Below are 19750 nucleotides of genomic sequence, written 5' to 3' on the forward strand. Positions count from 1 at the left end.
TATGTACAGTAATTGAGAAAGAGGTTCACGAAGACGGAATTCCAGCATGTCCCCAGAATCCAGAATGAGTTCGCCGATGCATTGGCTACCCTATCATCTATGATACAGCATCTCGACAAGAATTTCATTGATCATATTCCGGTGAAAGTCCACAATCAGCCAACTTACTGTGCCTATATTGAAGAGGAAGTAGGCGGAAAGCCCTGGTTTCATGATATCAAGGAATATTTGGCAAAAGGAGAGTACCCGAAGCTTGCTAATCCTACTCAGAAACCGCACACTTCAGATATTGTCCAACTACTTCTTTCACAGCGGAGGAATCCTGTATAGGAGGACTCCCGATTTGGGATTATTTGAGATGAGTCGATACAAAGGAAGCATCCAGGCTACTAGAGGAAATTCATGCTGGGACCTATGGCCCATATATGAACGACTTTGTCTTAGCAAAGAAGGTACTCCGGGCTGGTTACTTTTGGATGACTATGGAAACAGACTGTATGTAGTATGTCCGGAAATGCCACCGCTATCAGATATATGCAGACATGATAAAGGTACCTCCAAGCGAGCTTCACACAACAAGCTCACCGTGGCCGTTTGCCGCCTGGGGAATGGACATTATTAAACCAGTTGAGCCTGCCATTTCCAATGGACACAGGTTTATCCTGGTAGCCATCTACTATTTGACCAAATGGGTCGAAGCAGCATCTTACAAAGCAATGACTAAGAAAGTCATGGCAGACTTTGTCCGCGACCGCATTATTTGTCGACTCAGAATTCCAGAATTAATCATTACTGATAATGGCTCCAACCTCAACAACGACTTGATGAAAGCTATGTGTGAAACTTTCATGATCAAACACAAGAATTCCATAGGCTAAGCCTCAGATGAATGGAGTTGTAGAAGCCGCCAACAAGAATATCAAGAAGATATTGAGGAAAATGATAGAGAAACATAAACAGTAGCACGAGAAGTTATCATTTGCTCTTTTGGAGTATCGTACCAAAGTCCGAACATCAACCGGGGCAACCCCCTATATGCTGGTTTACGGTACAGAGGCTGTCATTCCCGCTGAGGTAGAAATTCATTCCCTAAGGATCATACAAGAAGTTGAGCTCGTTAACACAGAGTGGGTGAAAAGTTGTTATGAGCAACTAGCCCTTATAGAAGGAAAGAGAGTGAATGCAGTCTGTTATGGTCAACTTTACCAGAACAGAATGTCCAGAGCCTTCAACAAAAGAGTCAAGCCAAGACATTTCACACCGGGGCAACTGCGTTAAGGAAATTTTTCCTCATCAAGATGAAGCAAAAGGGAAGTTCTCTCCCAAATGGCAGAGTCTATACATGGGTCATCGGGTTTTGATAGGAGGAGCCCTCATACTTGTAGAGATGGACGGAGAAGTCTGGCCAAAGCCGATCAATTCAGATGCAGTTAAGCATTACTATGTATAATCTTTATGCTTTCCTTATATGATGTAAATTGAACTATGCCTCACCTGATTCCCGTTTAAGAGGAGATACGTAGGCAGCCCTATGGATTCGATCATAATTCAATAAAAATTTCATTTTCCCCCGTAATTGGAAACTGGGGCAGAATTTTGAAGAGGACCCTCAAAATTCCTAAGTAATTTCAGCCGATCGCCGCACAAGCAACAATCAAAAACATCAACCCATCAAACTGGGACAGAATTTTGAGGAGGACCCTCAAAATTCTGCAGCAGGAGAGGTTGCAATGTCTCGAGCTACGTCACAGTCAGCGGTTCATCTAAAAGCTATTTTTAATTATACATTTATGTCATACTTTTACAAAATCACGCATGATTATTATTGAAACTAATTTGTTTAGCAACGCTACCCCAATAATACAGACACTATCACCAGATCAGAGCCGAACGAGTCAAGCAAAGCCAGCGGGGATACGAACTAACCTTCCCCCTGTAAAACTCACGATTTTTCTTTGAATGCAGGCACTAGGATTGCGAAATCATTAAATATATTGTACGCCTATGGAACAAACATTGTTCAAGAATACGACTCTTTAAACCATTGCACTTGCCAACATTTGCTATCTGCACACACAGTGATGTCCCATATGTCACAATGCTCCCAATAATCACAACGCTGCAATCTGCTATCAGCTAAGAAAACTCTACTATCATTTGTTATTTTATTTCTTGTATAAGACTACTATTCTGCCTTTCGAGACTAAACGCTATCTCAATCTGCATTCTTGCACAAGGCTACCATTCTGTCTTTCGAGGTTAAGATCTAGCTCCACCTGCATCTGCATTTCATAAGGCTACTATTCTGCCTTCTGAGACTAAATGCTGTCTCCATCTGCATTCTTGCATAAGGCTACCATTATGCCTTCCGAGGTTAAGCTCTACCTCCACCTACATCTGCATAACATAAGGCTACCATTCTGCCTTCTGAGGTTAAGCTCTACCTCTACCTGCATCTGCATTACATAAGACTACTATTCTGCGTTCCGATACTAAACGTTGTCTCCATCTGCATTCTTGCATAAGGCTACCATTCTGCCTTCCGAGGTTAAGCTCTACCTCCACCTGCATCTACATTGCATAAGGCTACCATTCTTCCTTCCAAGGTTAAGCTCTACCTCCACCTGCATCTGCATTGCATAAGGCTACTTTCTGCCTTCCGAGACTAAACGATGTCCTCATCTACATCTGCATTGCATAAGGTTACTATTCTGCCTTCCAACTTGCATAAGGCTACCACTATGCCTTCCGAGGTTAAGCTCTACCTCCATCTGCATCTGCAATGCATAAGGCTACTATTCTTCCTTCCAATCTGCACAAGGTTACCATTCTACCTTCCGAGTTTAAGCTCTACCTCTATCTGCATTCACATCTTTGCATAAGTCTATCATTATGCCTTACAAAGCTAAGCTCTTCCTCCAATTTTCTTCGAAACTAAGCGTTATCCCAAGCACTATTTATCTCACTTTTCTTACGGGCTAAGCTCTGCCCTTTAATTCGCAAGACTAAGCTATGTCTTGTCCGCATCATACACTGCATCCTTCATGGGCTGAAATATCGCCAACTCGTCCAAAGGCATCATTGTTCGGAGGCACCATCTTCATAGCCCGAAAACACCATGTCATGGCATGAGGATCTCTTTCAATCTTTTGCATATCATTATTCAAAGGCGTCATGGTTCGGAGGCACCATCCTCATAGCCCGAGAACATCATTTCATGGCCTGCGAATCCCTTATCATACACTTCATGGCCCAGGACATCATGGTCTAAGGACATCACTCCCCCCATCCGAAGACAACATTCATGGTCCTATAGGAATTTGCATCATGTTTAAATTTATACACAATATACGCTTGTATTGTTTCTAATTGAAGGTAAATCGGTGAGCAACAGCCATCCTGGTAGGAGTGATCTCGCTCCAGTTCCCGCGGCCATATCAAACCTAACCATCCCCGTAAATCGCCCACTCACCCAGCCCTAGATATTGCGTCCGTTCTTGAAACTGCTTCATCGGTATGCTCCACCGTTGGATCCTGAACTACATACGGCCTGATTCCTTTAAAACCAGAGATATGTAGGAAACTCAGAAGCCAGGGTGCGGCCTAAACCTCTTCAAACCTTTTCATTCGGTCAAAATTGGCCATCATTTCTTTACCTGAAAGAACTTTCATCCTTCCCGGGTAAAGAGGGGCAGCTGTTGATACCCAATTTTTCACTATATATTTTTAATATGCAAAATACCTTCAAAATAGCATATATAAGCATGTCCAAGGGTTTTATTTTTTCATAATTTAAAGATTTTAAAATTGATTTATTTTCTCCCTTTTTATCCATAAAATCCCCAATAATTATTTCCATAATTTTTACAATTTTTTATAATTACATTTAATATTTTTAAAGCTAAATTGCACATAATCACAATATTAGCCCTTTTAAGGTCTAATTGTGTTTTATATGCATAAAAAATGGATCCTGTATTTTTAAACTACCAACTATGTATTGTAAATCATTTTAGCATTTCGAAATATTTTTCAGAAATTATTTACTATTTTTATAAATTAAATAGGGAAAAACTAGCTATTTAAACCATAGCCAAATTGGCTTTCAATTATAGCCAAATCAGGACCCCAATCCCCAACCCAGTTTTACAATTAAAACCAGACCCACACCCTTTTATCACATACCCAAAACCGGAACCCCACCTACCCTTTCTAGTCTCGACCGTTGATCTTCCAGATCAACGATCCACGTTACTTTTTAATATTTTTAACCTGAACGACCCCTAACCTAATTCATTCTTACCAAACAGCCGCCCTAGAATCCCCAAATCCTCTCCATATCTCTGAGACCCAATCCTAACCCTAGCCGCCACCACCCAAAACTAGCCCTAATCCCTTCGATCCTCACTCGATCCATGGATTCCCATGGCTATTCGAGACATATTCTTGTCTCCTACGTCTCCTGGTTGCTTGTTTTTTGTGATTTCATGGAGGGATCTCGAAGAGATCTAGTCCAGATCTTGTTCAAAACCCTCCAAGAGCCTATCCACGGTCTTTCATGCCATTTTTCGGCCATCCATGGCTGTTCGAGTCAGATCCATGACTTTTCCGGCTAAAATCGGTAACATTCTAAGGTTTTCTCATCGTCTGTGGGTTCTCTGAAACCCTAACTCTTAAGATTTTTCACTTTTCTTTAGATCTGTCTTAGATTTAGGTATATCCATGAGTTTTTAACTGATTCTCTTTATCTCTGCTATTTTTTTTGAAACCCTAGTTTGCTACTGCTCGATTCTTCTCATGTCTTTATAGATCTGAGATGATTCAAGTATTATTAAGCATTTTCCTCTAAAAATATCCGGTTTTAACTAACTATTTCGATTTTAATCATTCTTTTTCTAAAACTAGGATTTCTTGGAGTTCTTTTACGCATGTTCTGACTGATTTCGTTATGATTAAACCCTTTCCCTTGTTTGTTTTGACCAATTTTTGTGCTCATACTGCTTTTAACTTGACTCTGTTAAAATGCCTTTATTAAGATTTTCTTTACTTTGTTTCTATAATTTTACTTACTTTGCTTATCTAAGTGTTAGCATGCTTTCTCTACTTCTTGTCTGTGTGTTAGCCTGCTTACTTGAGTCATGTGATTACTCTGCTTTGAATATGTTTTCCTAAATCCCTAGCCTACTTATGTCACTTTTGTATGATTATGCTCACTTTGTTTGTTCATCTTTTTCTTCTTTCTATGACTATGCTTCAAATATGTTTTTCTTGCTATATCTGTGGACCTCCTCTATTTATATATTGAAAGTATAGAGTCATGACTCCCTTTTGATCAAGTCTGGTTTCCTTAATCGATGGTGATTGAAAATTTTCTTTCAAAAACCCTGAAAGTTTTGCCCCGTCTGTTAAGTTGACTGATTTCCTTATCCTATTTTGCTATGATACTTATTTTTTCTACTAAGTTGTGGCCTTAATCAAAGCTTTATGAATTTGGCCCTACTCTATGCTATTGAATCTCGACCCCTACCTTTTCACTTAATTTGATTAGTTGCTTACCTTAATTAATTCTCCTTGCCTTGTCTGCATTGCTACTGATTGTCTCCTTAGTTTGAAAACTTTCTGAACCTAGCCTTAATTACATGTTCTATAATGGTACTATTTTTGAAATCTTTCCTTATCTGTTATACTCCAGCCGTGTATGATTTATTTCCTTATTTGTCACTTGCTCTTTACCATTCCCAATGACTCCCTTAATCAAATGGAGATTCGAACCAATGCTTTATGCTGAGTTCTATAATAACTGAAGAATTTATTCTTGGCTTATTTTAACCAGTTTTCAAACTACTATATAAACGACTCTCTTCAACACTCTTAACACATGAACAATAAGTTCAAAAAAACACACATAAAAACTCTCTCCTCTCTTTCTACTACTTGTGCTAACTGCTTGTCTAGTCAGCTGAAAGCCAAGGCTAGACTGTGGAACTCCACTTGCTTTAATTTCTACACTGCTTCCTTAACTGGTATGTCCTAGTTTAAGTTAAATCCTTAACAACAACATGTTTCTATTCCTGTTTTGGTTTCTTTTATTAATGGCCTGCTTTTACTTGTGGTTTTTGTTGTGAAGTTTGCATCCAAGCATGTGGATATGATCCCCCTCTCCTTTAAATTCATGTGACTTAAGCATGACTGAACGATTGTATTCTGTACTCTTACCATTTTGTGAATCCGAAATCCCCTATCCCTCCTCTATGTGTTCATGACTGGTTTGTGATTATGCCAGTGTCCAACCATCTCTGAGCATGTCCGTACTAGTCCTAATACTCCTATAGGGGTTAGGTGTCTGTAGTCAATATATATGTATCCCCAAACCCTTTTTTACCCCATGTGTGATTACTGAATTCATTCACTTGCCGTGTATTTTCTTACCCTAAAGTGTTTGAACCCTCTCTTAATGATACAACTTCTTTCAACCATCTCTGTTACTAATTGCTTTCAAAATGGACCTTTCAGTCCAGTTTTTAAACAAAAATCCTTTCTAACATGTGTCTTTCACTTTCACTATACTCTTAGACCACTAGGTTCTACCCCCTTTTGTGTGAGCCTTGCCTTAGGACCCTTGAGCTTCCTCTGAACTTGGACACATAAAAGATGGCCTTTCCACACCGCACCTACTCTGTCTTGCTATTAAATCTAGGTGTGAGCACTGCTCGGGATCCCTTGAGGTCCTTAGGGAACTCTGACACACCCAGATATCCGAAGGCTATGGAACAATCTTGGCACTTGAGGTGATTTACTGCAAAACTCAGGGAGGAAGTCCTAATCAGGCTCCCTATGGTGTAACTTCCTAGTTTTCATTTCTACTTATGTATTTCATTTCTATGTTGGTCTGCAATAATCTATTGTAAACATGTATTGGGGTGGCTAGTGAAAAAGGATGGGATAAATATGCAAGTTATAGTTATTAAGGGTAAAAAACATATTATTTGGTTTATATTTCTAATTGCACAATAGAAACCATGCTTAGGATTCATACATGCATTAGAAATCCTGTTCTTAAGAAATTCTGCAATCATTTAGAAATCCTACTCTTAGGAACTTCTACAATCATGCTATGCATTTAGAAATCCTGCTCTTAGGAAATTCTGCAATCATGTTGTGCATTTGGAAATCCTGCTCCTAGGAAATTCTGCAATAATGTTGTGCATTTAGAATTCCTGCTCTTAGGAAATTCTGCAATTATGCTATGCATTTAGAAATCCTGCTCTTAGGAAATTCTGCAATCATGCTGTGCATTTAGAAATCCTACTTCAGGAATCCTGCATATAAATTGTTAGATACCATGATTAGGTTCTCGTTCATACTCACTCAGCTACGCTTAGTTAAACTACTGATGCATGAAAAAAAGTATCAACGGTCTCATCCTGCTTTAAACAATCTGGTAATAATCCTTGCATATCTTTGCAATATTTAGGAAAACACGTTTTAGGTAAAAAAAACAATCTCCAAACTATTTTAATAATTTTGAGTAACTGCTGCATATTACTTTACGCCTAGGCAAGCCTTAGGCAATCACTTAAATAAACAAGAACCGTAGCTGTGATTAGTGTTTAACTATCAACTGTTAAAATCAGTAGGCAAGCCTGATTCAAACTTCTTATCTGAGTCATGTGATAAATCTAATTCTGCTGTTGTCACTTAGATGCCATGCTTTAGGATTCTTAGTTAAAATGTGGACCTTATTTGTGTATGAGCCGTGCTGTATATGTGCATTACTTGTGGAGGTATACCTGAGCCTTCTATCTGCTTCTTTGTGTTTTCCCCTCTAAATCCAGTCCTATGTGTTCTTTTTTGTCGCCTAGCATTTTGACTTTAACCTAAGGGTCTACCTAGAACCTCTCTCATAGGATAGAAGTCCTAAATTCCTCCGGGTTTGATAGGAAGCGACGGGTAATAGCATGCAATAGGGGGTCGAGACCAACCCTCACTTTAATTACATTCACGGGCCGGGAAAGGGTAGATATTTATATGATAACCGGTGCATTAATGTCACGTGTAGCCCCTCTTTTAGGAGTGTCATACCGGGTATTGCATTGATGTGATCCATATTATAAATAAACCTAGGACCCCCCTCCCCCTTTTATGCTTAGATTGTAATTCTTTTCAAAAAGTCTTGCTTTTTCATTAATTGTTTCTCAAATACCTGTGTATCAAAACATAAATCCCCTATTATGTGAGCCTTACTTGTCTATTTGCTAATTGTACAAATTCATAAAAAAATATTTGGCCGGGAACCACACTAGTGGATCCTGAGGGGTGCCTAACACCTTCCCCTTAGGATAATTTCAATCCCTTACCTTGTCTCTGATTATCAAACGTAGTTATAAATGAACCCCTATATGTGTCCTAACACACCTTAAATCGTTAGATGGCGACTCTTCAAAAGTGCAAACCCCTTTCCCAAAAGGAAAGAGTTGTCCTATACCAAAATGTCATAAACCCAATTTTCGCGAAGGGAAAAGGGCGCGCGACAATTAGTAAAGCAAGTGATGCCAAGTAACTTTCGCAAAAATCACAAAATATCTCCTCTAATAAAGGCTTAGTAAAAATATCAGCTAACTGATCAGTAGTTCGAACAAAAGATATTTCTATGTTTCCCTTAAGAACATGATCTCCAATAAAATGATTCTTGATATCTATATGCTTTGCTCTCGAATGATGCACGAGATTTTTGGAAAGACAAATAGCACTTGAATTATCACAAAAAAATTTGTATAGGCTTAAACAAAAGTTCACAGTCACCCAGTTGATGAGACATCCACAGTAGTTGTGTGCAGCATTATCCAATGACATTGTATTCAGCTTCAGTAGTAGACAATGCAACTGATGCTTATTTTTTTTACTGTTCCAGGATATCAATGCCTTTCTCAGTAATTGACATGTATCCCTTGTGCTTTTTCAATCGTCCTTATCACCTACAAGGTCAACATCTGAAAAACCTTCTAATTTAAAAGAGTTAGAGTGAGGATACCATAGTCCATGAGATACCTAATAAGATATCGAATGATTCTTTTTAATGCGGTCAAATGGGATTCCTTAGGAGCTCACTGAAAACTGGCACATTTACATACACTAAACATAATATCCAGTCGACTTGCTGTCAGGTATAGCAGTGATCCAATCATTCCATGATATTTAGTTTCATCAACAGGGATTCCTTGTTCATCTTTGTCTAGATTTGTGAAAGGGCTTATTCGTGTGCTAATAGATTTTGCATTGCTCATACCAAATTTTTGAATCAATTCTTTTGTGTATTTGGTTTAATATATAAAGGTTCCTTATTCAAATTGTTGAATTGTAGTCCAAGGAAGAATGTTAGCTCTCCCATCATGCTCATTTCGAATTCGCTTTTCAATAGATTTGAAAAATCCTTGCACATAAGAGGTTTAGCACTACCAAATATAATATCATAAATATAAATCTGAATAATGAGGTTACCTTCCGATGATCTTCTAATAAACAATGTAGTGTCCATTTTACCTCTTGTGAAGCCATGATCAACAAAAAAGGAACTAAGTCTATCATACCAAGCACGTGGAGCTTGCCTTAGCCCATACATCACCTTAGTGAGCTTGTATACATGGTATGGGAACTTTGAATCGACAAACCCAGGTGGTTGTTTCACATATACTTCTTCCTCAATAAATCCGTTCAAAAAGGCACTTTTAATATCCATGTGAAACAACCTAAATCCTTTAAATGATGCGTATGCCAGAAGAATTCGTATGGATTCCAAACGAGCTACTAGAGCGAAGGTTTCATCATAGCCAACTCCTTCCTGTTGTAAGTGCCCCTGAGCAAATAGTCTGGCTTTATTTCTTACGACATTTTCATCCTCATCCAATTTATTTCTGAAAACCCATTTTGTTCCAATTACAGAAACATTTCAGGTTTGGGTATCAGATTCCAAACTTGATTCTTACTGAACTAATCTAACTCTTCCTGCATAGCTTGACCCTAACTTGAATCTTTTAGCGCTTCCTCTATCTTCTTTGGCTCAATCTGAGAGATTAATGCAACATTTGCTTTCTTTTTGAGAGCTCCCCTAGTTTTCATTCCTTTATTTGGATCCCCTATAATGAATTTTTGAGGATATTCATGCTCGCTTCTCCATTCATTTGGACGCACTACATTGGCAAGTGACTCGATTGGTTCATCTGGTACACTACTACTGATTTCACCAGTTGACTCTATCGCAGCAGATGTATCATTCGACTCCTGAGATTTGCTTGTCTCCTGAATTTCTTGAGCTTGATCTTCATCACCTGTAGTAATTCCTTTCTCGACCAAGGGATTATTTTCATTGAATCTAACATGTACCGATTCTTCCACACATAATGTGCATTTATTATAGACTCTAAAAGATCTACTATTTAATGAGCAGCCCAGAAAAATACCTTTGTCACTTCTTGGATCAAATTTTCCAATATTATCCTTATCGTTATTATGGATAAAGCACTTACTTTCGAAGGGATGGAAGTAACTAATATTGGGACGTTTACCTTTCCATAATTCATATGGAGTCTTCTTCAGTGTCACACCCCGAACTTGGGCCTGAACGTAACACGACACTCAGTGCCTGGCTACATATGACCGAGCGAACCAACTGGCTGGCTGAATAAACATGTGATATAATAACATACTAAATGCAGAAGATAAACTAACACATGCTGCTATACTGAAAGTTTGAATGACAAAAGTCAAAGTGCAGAAATACTAATACAATTTTGAAATATATTTGTAGTCAACATAGCTTAATATGAAAATCCTGCAACTCTATCTAGTTGTTATTCTAGTCTATGAAGCCTCTAATTTGTACTGAAAACACTAACTGTCTAAAAATGCTGAAGACTGTAGTAATGATAATGCCCCGAAATGACTAGGGATCACCAAATAACTGATACGAGAATCCTAGCGCTTTGAATCATGAACCTGTAAAATCATTACCTACATTGTGAGATGCAGGCCCCGGGCAAAAAGGACGTCAGTACATTTGAATTGCACTGGTATGTAAAACAACTAAAAGAAATAATTTAAATGCTGAAACTGAAACTAAGTTGATAACTGAGAATTGATAATTGATAATTGATAATTGATAAATGATAACTGATAACTTAACTGAACAAAGGAAGTAAGGATATGAATACTCCCTCTTCTAAATGATGAACAACCTGTTTACTTGTATATTAACTGCGGCCTCAGGCCTAATATATCTGTGCACAAACGGCGTTCGCGGACCCAAGTATACATATACATAACTGCGGCCTCAGGCCCAAAAATGCATAAAGCATAAACTGCAGCCTCAGGCCCAAAGATGCATAAAGCATTAACTGCGGCCTCAGGATCAAATACAGTTGTTCGACATTCAGGGATTTAAAATCAGGAACTGAGACGTATACTGCAATACATGATAGTGAAATACGGAATCACACTAAGTTACATGATACTGGAATACTGGATGACACTGAGTTACATAGTATTGGAATACGGAATAGGACTAGATTGAGACATGTATTCTTGAACTGATTATGAACATTGAAACTTCAACTGTATGGCATACTGAGTAATCTATACTAAGACTTGGAGGTACAAAACCCAAGTCTATATTGAATACTCATTGAGCTCACAACATTAATAATGAAAGTCATGGACAAGTTATGAAGCTAAAGAATAGAAGTTCTACAACTATTCAAGGAACTAGGCTGAACTATATTTCAGAGGCAATTAGTAACATAGTAAAAGAATTGTAGTGTGGGGAGAATCATTAACATTCCCAAACATAGAGAGTTAGCCTCACATACATGAATTTCACCCCTTAGTAATACTATGATCCACAATACTAAGAAACTTCAATCTACAATAGCAACATCCAATGGAACCAATATTAGTAACAAATTCCATAACTTAAGCCATTTAGGCATATTATCAAACACCTTGTAGGTGTAAATCTCTACATCTCATCACCATATAATTAGTTCATCCAACGACCACCATTCATCAACAATTTATCCACCATCATGATTAACCAATTTATAACTTCCAACATCACATATATGACCATCTATCCACACCCAACCAACAAAATTCCATCAATTAATCATCTTTCAATCTCTATAATAGTTATGTAATTAAATTGGGAACTTATGGCTTCCAATCACCATAACAAGAGTTCTATTACTTATTCATACTCATATTCCATTAGTAAATCCATACATGTAAGTCTAAGGGTGTAGGATTACCTTTTTGGAAGAAATCCTGCAAAACCCTCCTTTGAGTTCTTGAAGATATTTCTTGAAAATCTAAGTATTTTATGTGTAGATTTCATCAATACTAGTGTACAAATGATGGAATTCACACCAAGATAATAGGGATTGATTACCTTGAAGATGGGAGGGGTTGGAGGTCTAGAGAGAGTGGAGAAGAACCCCAAGGGTCGTCCAAATAGAATGGGGAAAATGAATCCCGAAATTGTGTTTATAAGCCCAGATTTCGGATGCGGCCTCGGATGCTTCGCATCCCAACTTCACTCCTCTCAAGAGCTCGGATGCTGACCCGGATGCTATGGCAGCACTTCACTGCCAGTCCCTCTTTTCGGACGCAGCCTCGGATGCTTCGCATCCGCACAGTCCTCCGCTAGCCTTTGGTAATTTCTTCATAACTTCTTGTAGGAAAGTCCAAATGACAAACGATTTGAAGATTTAGAAACTAGACTCGAAGATATTTAATTTGATAAGTTTTGCATCACATAACACCTTATATATATGTCTATATGCTTATCCAAAGTGTGGTCTTGTGCTTACCCATTTGGAATTTTTGTCTTTCATGTAATTTTCCAACTTGGCTTAGACTTGGGTCTCCCCTTGGACCCTAAATCACTTATGATATGACTAGTACACTTATTATCATAACCAATTGATAACCATCACATTAATACTCATTTAATGCATCCACAACTGATTCAAATTTACTAGGTGTTACATTATCTCCCCCTTGGGATCATTCGTCCTCGAATGATTGTCCTGGCTGTATCTTCGGCTAACTTCGAAACTTAAGTGGGTCTGGTGGGAACATGAACTTTTGTTTACACTTTCATACTAAACTGAATGAATACAAGATTCCCGAGCTGACGAGATACTGAATTGCATAGGTACTAGACTGAATGGCTGCTAAATTGACTAAACACTAGAAGACATGGAGATTGTATTCTAAGGTCTGAATGAGAAGGTTAGATACCTTCGATATTTCTCCAAAATACCTACCAGCTAACATAGCATAACACTATATCCATAGGGCATAATAATACGCATAATATGATACATATACATGAATACTTGTTTGTTATGGGTACGTGAATTCTGTACTAACGTGGATATATGAATACTGAACTGGCACGAATAATCGAGTGCTGAACTAACGTGAATATCTGATCACTGAACTCACATCAATATCTAGTATTAAGCTGGCATGCATATTTGAGTGTTGGACAGACATAAGCATCTGAGTACTGAACTGACTTGAATGTTCTAACATGAGATTTGAATACTAGAAACTTGAATGTTATAACATGACACGTGAAATACTGGTGTACAACCGCCAATTCTGGTGAAAACTCTAAATCGTAGGCTACTTTCCTGATTCTTCATAGGATCCTATATGGCCTGATGTATCTGGGATTGAGCTTTCCTTTCTTCCCAAATATTATAACACCTTTCATAGGCGAAACTTTTTGAAACACCCAATCATCAACTTGAAACTCTAGGTCTATATGTTGCATGTTCAAATAGGAATTTTGGCAACTCTAAGCTGTCTACAAATGCTCTTGAATCAGCTTGACTTTCTCCATAGACTGATTGACCGAATTTGGTCTCAACAACTCCGCTTCGCCAACTTCGAACCAACTAATTGGAAATCTATACCTTCGCCCATAAAAATCATGCTTTCAAAATGAGAGAGATAATCCTATTATAAGGTCCATATTTACCATCTCCACTAAAGGATGTGTGTGTTCTGAGATAAACACTTGGTTTTCTGCTGCTCGACTTTCACTTGTTGACAATTCAAACACTTGTCCACAAAGTCTACAAGTCTCTTTTCATGTTGTTCCACCACTAAATCTCCTTAAGATCATGATACATCTTTGGGAAACATAGGTGGATAGAATACCAAAAATTATGGGCTTATAACATCTTCCTCCCTCGCTATGTCCATCTATGGTTGGAACACACAATCTATCCTGGTACCTCAAAGTACCATCATCTCCCCCTTGTTCAAAAGCCATCATCTTATGCATGTGAATCCCCTATTTCAGCTACAACAAGTAGGGATCATCAAACCGTTTCTCCTTCACTTCGGCTACTAAGGAGGAACATGTCTTGTTCTAGACAATAACTCCACTATCTTTGGTATCCGAAAGTTGAACTCCTACCTTGGCTAAGCAGTGAACTTCTTTCAACATAGTTCTCTTGTCTACCTCATTCATGAGCTATACTTCCCACACTTGATTATCTTCTTAAGCACTTCCTAAAAACACTTATAGTATTGTTGTGAGCTAAGTCACTGACCACTACTCAGAATATTAGAGTCTCGTGCAATGGCACTACCCTCGTAATACATAACTGGGCATGATTTTATAGCTTTTCTGTGATCACTTTATCATCAATAACTAAGCTCGGTGGTTATTCTACTCACTTTGTGTTTCTTAAACATGCTAGACATATTTCTTGTGGTAATTGCACAATTTTCCCTCATTGCTGAAATGATTTTCTTTTTCATATCCATGCTAACTATTCGGGTTTCAAATCTCTAACTGGACTTACTGAAATTTTTTGCTTCACCCCTTAGACAAAAGGTCTTTTACTTGTGGATCCTTCTATTTTTGTTGGGATCCAAATAACCTTCTTTATTTTCTGCAATTCTTTGTACTCTACGTCAATGACGACTCATCTCCCAACTTACTTATGAGCTAGGAAAAACTAAATTATTCACATAACGAAAAGCTTATGTATCCACACCTATCATACACAATCTTAATAATTTAACTCTGCTCACACTGTCAATCTTGGAGGAATCATATTTTGATAATTCCTAAAGGCTATTATTCTATACCTTGCTCTCTCACTGTTAGATGATTTTTTTCCCACTGCCATTGTACTTTGAGTTAAACTTAAACTCTTTGGGTTCTAACATGAATTTGGTATTTCAAACTGTTACCCACTCACTAGTGTTAATCTGGATAAATGAATCAAATCTTACCTCTACTAGCTCTACTGAAATTGCTAATTCATTGTATTTACTCTATACTTATTTACTATTCTTTTACTAACCACCTGCTAGCATCATGTTTTCTTGCTCCGCGTTGAATAACTAAAGTGAAGCATAAGGTTATTTCTAACTTACCTCACCATCCGACCATATTCTACGGTCGCACACAATCTTTCTTTTGTACTATGTACATGGATCGCACTTAAGGAAATTTCATCTGTATTAAATAAAATTGGAATATATAACCCCAAAATTTCAATACACTTCAAAATCATATCAAACTATAAATGTTTGGGGTAAACACTTAGTCACATAACCTAAGGGGAACTGTCATATCCTTTTTCTCACAGTACTACATACTTCTTATCGTAACTTACAAAGGTGGTACTTTCTAGTTCTAGTATGAATAAATATAAACAACTTAAAATCATTCCCTAAAATTTAATATCGGTTGCTATATGTTCTCATTTTCGTACACCATATCTTCTTAGTCATATGCATGAGTCGTAATAAAAATACCTCTCTGGTAATATAGAACATTTCTGACTGCTAGGAATTTTTCCCTTAGTCTCTTTTCTGTCCAAAACTATAGTGATCAATTTTATGCCCGCTACGGTTGAACTCTTAACCTGTTACACCGTGGGGTCTAACATATAGATACATTACCACACACATATGATAAATCACTTCATGCACCACCTAGTGAGTCTTGGGTCTTAATCCCTAAAACATGCGAAGATTTCGCTATAATCACTGTTACTTACATTTTCTTTTAGCACCCATAGGCATCACTGTCTACTCACCAGTCACCAGAATTTTGATACACTAAAAATTGGAGATCTAGTAACTGAATAACTGATAACTGGCATACTAAATAACCATAAACTTGCTAACTGAAAGACTATATAACTGGTAATTGAGGTATACCGATAACCATAAGACATGATAACTGTGTTTGTACTTTCTGATAAGGTTATGCTGTAATCTACACTACTATCCATTGCACTCTACTTTTAACATCCTATCAACTCTCATATTTACCAACCTGTACTCTATAATTATACTACAATGGGCAATTATCCTCTCTAGGACCTTAGGTTCATCATGTGCATTGCTTGGGCATCCAATACGTTTGGAATTCGATAGGAAAAGAAGGTTAACTATTGCTCTAAGATTCATGGCACGATCTAGAGTAGAAAGAAATGAGACAATCCTGGATGTCTTGGTAGTTAACCATTTATATGAGTGGCCGACACACACATATAAAAGAAACTCCACTAGACACAGATTCATAGACTCCCTAGGACACTTGAACCTAGCGCTCAGATACCAAGCTTTGTCACGCCCCAAACCTAGGCCTAGATGTAACACGACACTCAGTGCCAGACTATATGTGACCGAGCGAACCAACTGGCTGGCTGAATCAACATGTGATATCATAACATACTAAATGCAGAAGATAAACTAACACATACTGATGTACTAAAAGTCTGAATGACAAAAGTCAAAGTGCGGAAATACTAATACAATTTTGAAACATATTTGTAGTCAACATAGCTTAATATGAAAAGCTTGCGACTCTGTCTAGCTGTTATTCTAGTCTATGAAGCCTCTAATTTGTACTGAAAACATTGACTATCTGAAAATGCTGAAGACTGTAGTAATGATAATGCCCCAAAAGAACTGGAATCACCAAATAGCTAGTACGAGAATCCTAACGCTCTGAATCATGAACCTGTAAAATCATTACCTGCATCGTGGGATGCAGGCCCCGAGCAAAGGGGATGTCATTACATTTGAATTGCACTGGTATGTAAAGAAACTTAAAGAAAGAATTATAAATGCTGAAAGTGAAACTAAGCTGATAACAGAGAATTGATAATTGATATCTGAAATGATAACTGATAAGTGAACTGAACAAAGGAAGTAAGGATATGAATACTCCCTCTTCTGAATGATGAACAACCTGTTTACTTGTATATTAAACTGCGGCCTCAGGCCCAATATATCTATGCACAAATGGCGGCCTCAGGCCCAAGTATGTGAAACATAACTGCGGCCTCACACCTAAAATGCATAAAGCATAAACTGCGGCCTCAGGACCAAAGATGCATAAAGCATTAACTGCGACCTCAGGCCCAAAGATGCATAAAACATTAACTGCGGCCTCAGGCCCAAATACAGGTGTTTGACATTCAGGGATTTAAAATCAGGAACTGAGAATTATACTGCAATACATGATAGTGAAATACTGAATCACACTAATACTGGAATACTGGATGACACTGAGTTACATAATATTGGAATACTGAATAGGACTAGACTGAGACATGTATTATTGAACTGATTATGAACACTGAAACTTCAACTGTTATGGCATACTGAGTAATCTATACTAAGACTCGTAGGTATCAAACCCAAGTCTATATTGAATACGCACTGAGCTCACAACGTTCAGAATGAAAGTCATGAACAAGTTATGAAGTTAAAGAATAAAAGTTCGACAACTATTAAAGGAACTAGGCTGAACTATATTTCAGAGGCAATTAGTAACATCGTAAAAGAAACGTAGTGTGGGGAGAATCATTAACATTCCCAAACATAGAGAGTTAGCCTCACATACCTAAATTTCACCCCTTAGTGATACTACAACGATCCACAATACTAAGAAACTTCAATCTACAATAGAAACATCCAATGGAACCAATATTAGTAACAAATTCCATAACTTAAGCCATTTAGGCATATTATCAAACACCTTGTAGGCGTAAATTTCTAAATCTCATCAACATAGAATTAGTTCATCCAACTACCACCATTCATCAACAATTTATCCCACCATCATGATTAACCAATTTATAACTTCCAACATCACATATATAACCATCCATCCATACCCAACCAACAAAATTTCATCAATTAATCATTTTTTAATCTCTACAATAGTTATGTAATTAAATTGGGAACTTATGGCTTCCAATCACCATAACAAGTGTTCTATTACTTATTCATACTCATATTCCCTTAATAAATCCATACATGTAAGTCTAAGGGTGTAGGATTACCTTTTTAGAAGAAATCTTGCAAAACCCTCCTTTGAGTTCTTGAAGAAATTTCTTGAAGATCTAAGTATTTTATGTATATATTTCATCAATACTAGTGTAGAAATGATGGAATTCACACCAAGATAATGGGGATTTCTTATCTTGAAGATGTGAGGGTTGTAGGTCTTGGGAGAGTAGAGAAGAACCCCAAGGGTCGTCCAAATAGAATGGGGAAAATGAATCCCGAAATTGTGTTTATAAGCACAGATTTCGGATGCTGCCTCGGATGCTTCGCGTCCCCACTTCACTCCTGTCAGGAGCTCGGATGATGACCCGGATGCTATGGCAGCACTTCACTGACAGTCCCTCTTTTCGGACGCGGCCTCGGATGCTTCGCATCCGTGTAGTCCTCCGCTGACCTTTGGTAATTTTGTTATAAAGTCTTGTAGGAAAGTCCAAATGACAAACAGTTTGAAGATTTAGAAACTAGACTCGAAGATCTTTCATATGATATGTTGTGCATCACATAACACCTTATATATCTGTCGCTATGCTTATCCAAAGTGGTCTTGTGCTTACCCATTTGGATTTTTAGTCTTTCATGTAATTTTCCAACTTGGCTTAGTCTTGGGTCTCTTCTTGGACCCCAAATTACTTATGATATGCCTAGTACACTTAATATCATAACCAATTGATAACCATAACATTAATACCCATTTAATGCATCCACAACTGATTCAAATTTACGGGGTGTTACATTCAGAATAGGCCTTATGAGGCATCAGTTGAGAATGTGACATGTTGTACTTACACATTCTGCCCAGAAGTGATTTGGCAGTGAATGATCTAATAACATGATTCTTTCCATATCTTGTAGAGTTTTGTTCTTTCTTTCTACAACCCCATTCTGTTGTGGTGAGTGTGGTGCAGAGAAATTATGTGTGTATCCCTGATCATTGCAGAAATTTTCAAATGCTCTACTTTCAAATTCTCCTCCATGGTCACTCTGAATTGTTGAGATCAGATATCTCTTTACTCTTTCAACCTTTTTGCAGAAAACTTCAAAATTTCTTAATGCTTCATCCTTATGAGATAAGAAAATTACCCGAGTTAAACGTGAATAATCATCAATAATAACAAAAGCATACCTCTTTCCTCCTATATTAGCAGTTCTAGTAAGCCTAAATAAATCCATATGAGGTAATTCCATAGGTTTGGAAGTAGATACTATATCTTTATTTTTGAATGAGTTTCTAGTCTGCTTACCCATTTGACATGCATCACAAATATGAGTTCTAGAAAATTTTTATTTGGGTAGACCAACAACTAACTCATGTTTGGAATTTTTCTATCTAATGCATGCTAGCATGACTAAGTTTCCTATG

At 37.6% G+C, this 19750-nt stretch overlaps 1 protein-coding gene across 1 annotated transcript; it reads left to right on the forward strand.

Moving 5' to 3' along the window:
* Positions 1-542: 542 nt before the first annotated feature.
* Positions 543-1450, forward strand: LOC138870842 (uncharacterized). Its single transcript, XM_070148682.1, has 2 exons — positions 543-835; positions 1210-1450. The coding sequence occupies exons 1-2, from the start codon at positions 543-545 to the stop codon at positions 1448-1450; spliced, it is 534 nt and encodes a 177-aa protein (XP_070004783.1).
* The last annotated feature ends 18300 nt before the right edge of the window (positions 1451-19750 follow it).

Source organism: Nicotiana sylvestris, chromosome 1, assembly GCF_000393655.2.
Source record: "Nicotiana sylvestris chromosome 1, ASM39365v2, whole genome shotgun sequence".
NCBI classification, from domain to species: Eukaryota; Viridiplantae; Streptophyta; class Magnoliopsida; order Solanales; family Solanaceae; genus Nicotiana; species Nicotiana sylvestris.

Excerpts from the sequence above, each read along its gene's own strand:
- LOC138870842 (XM_070148682.1), top strand. The coding sequence starts at position 543 with ATGATAAAGGTACCTCCAAGCGAGCTTCACACAACAAGCTCACCGTGG. Across the intron at positions 836-1,209 it reads AACGACTTGATGAAAGCTAT|AACAGAATGTCCAGAGCCTT; the intron begins GTGTGAAACTTT and ends CAACTTTACCAG.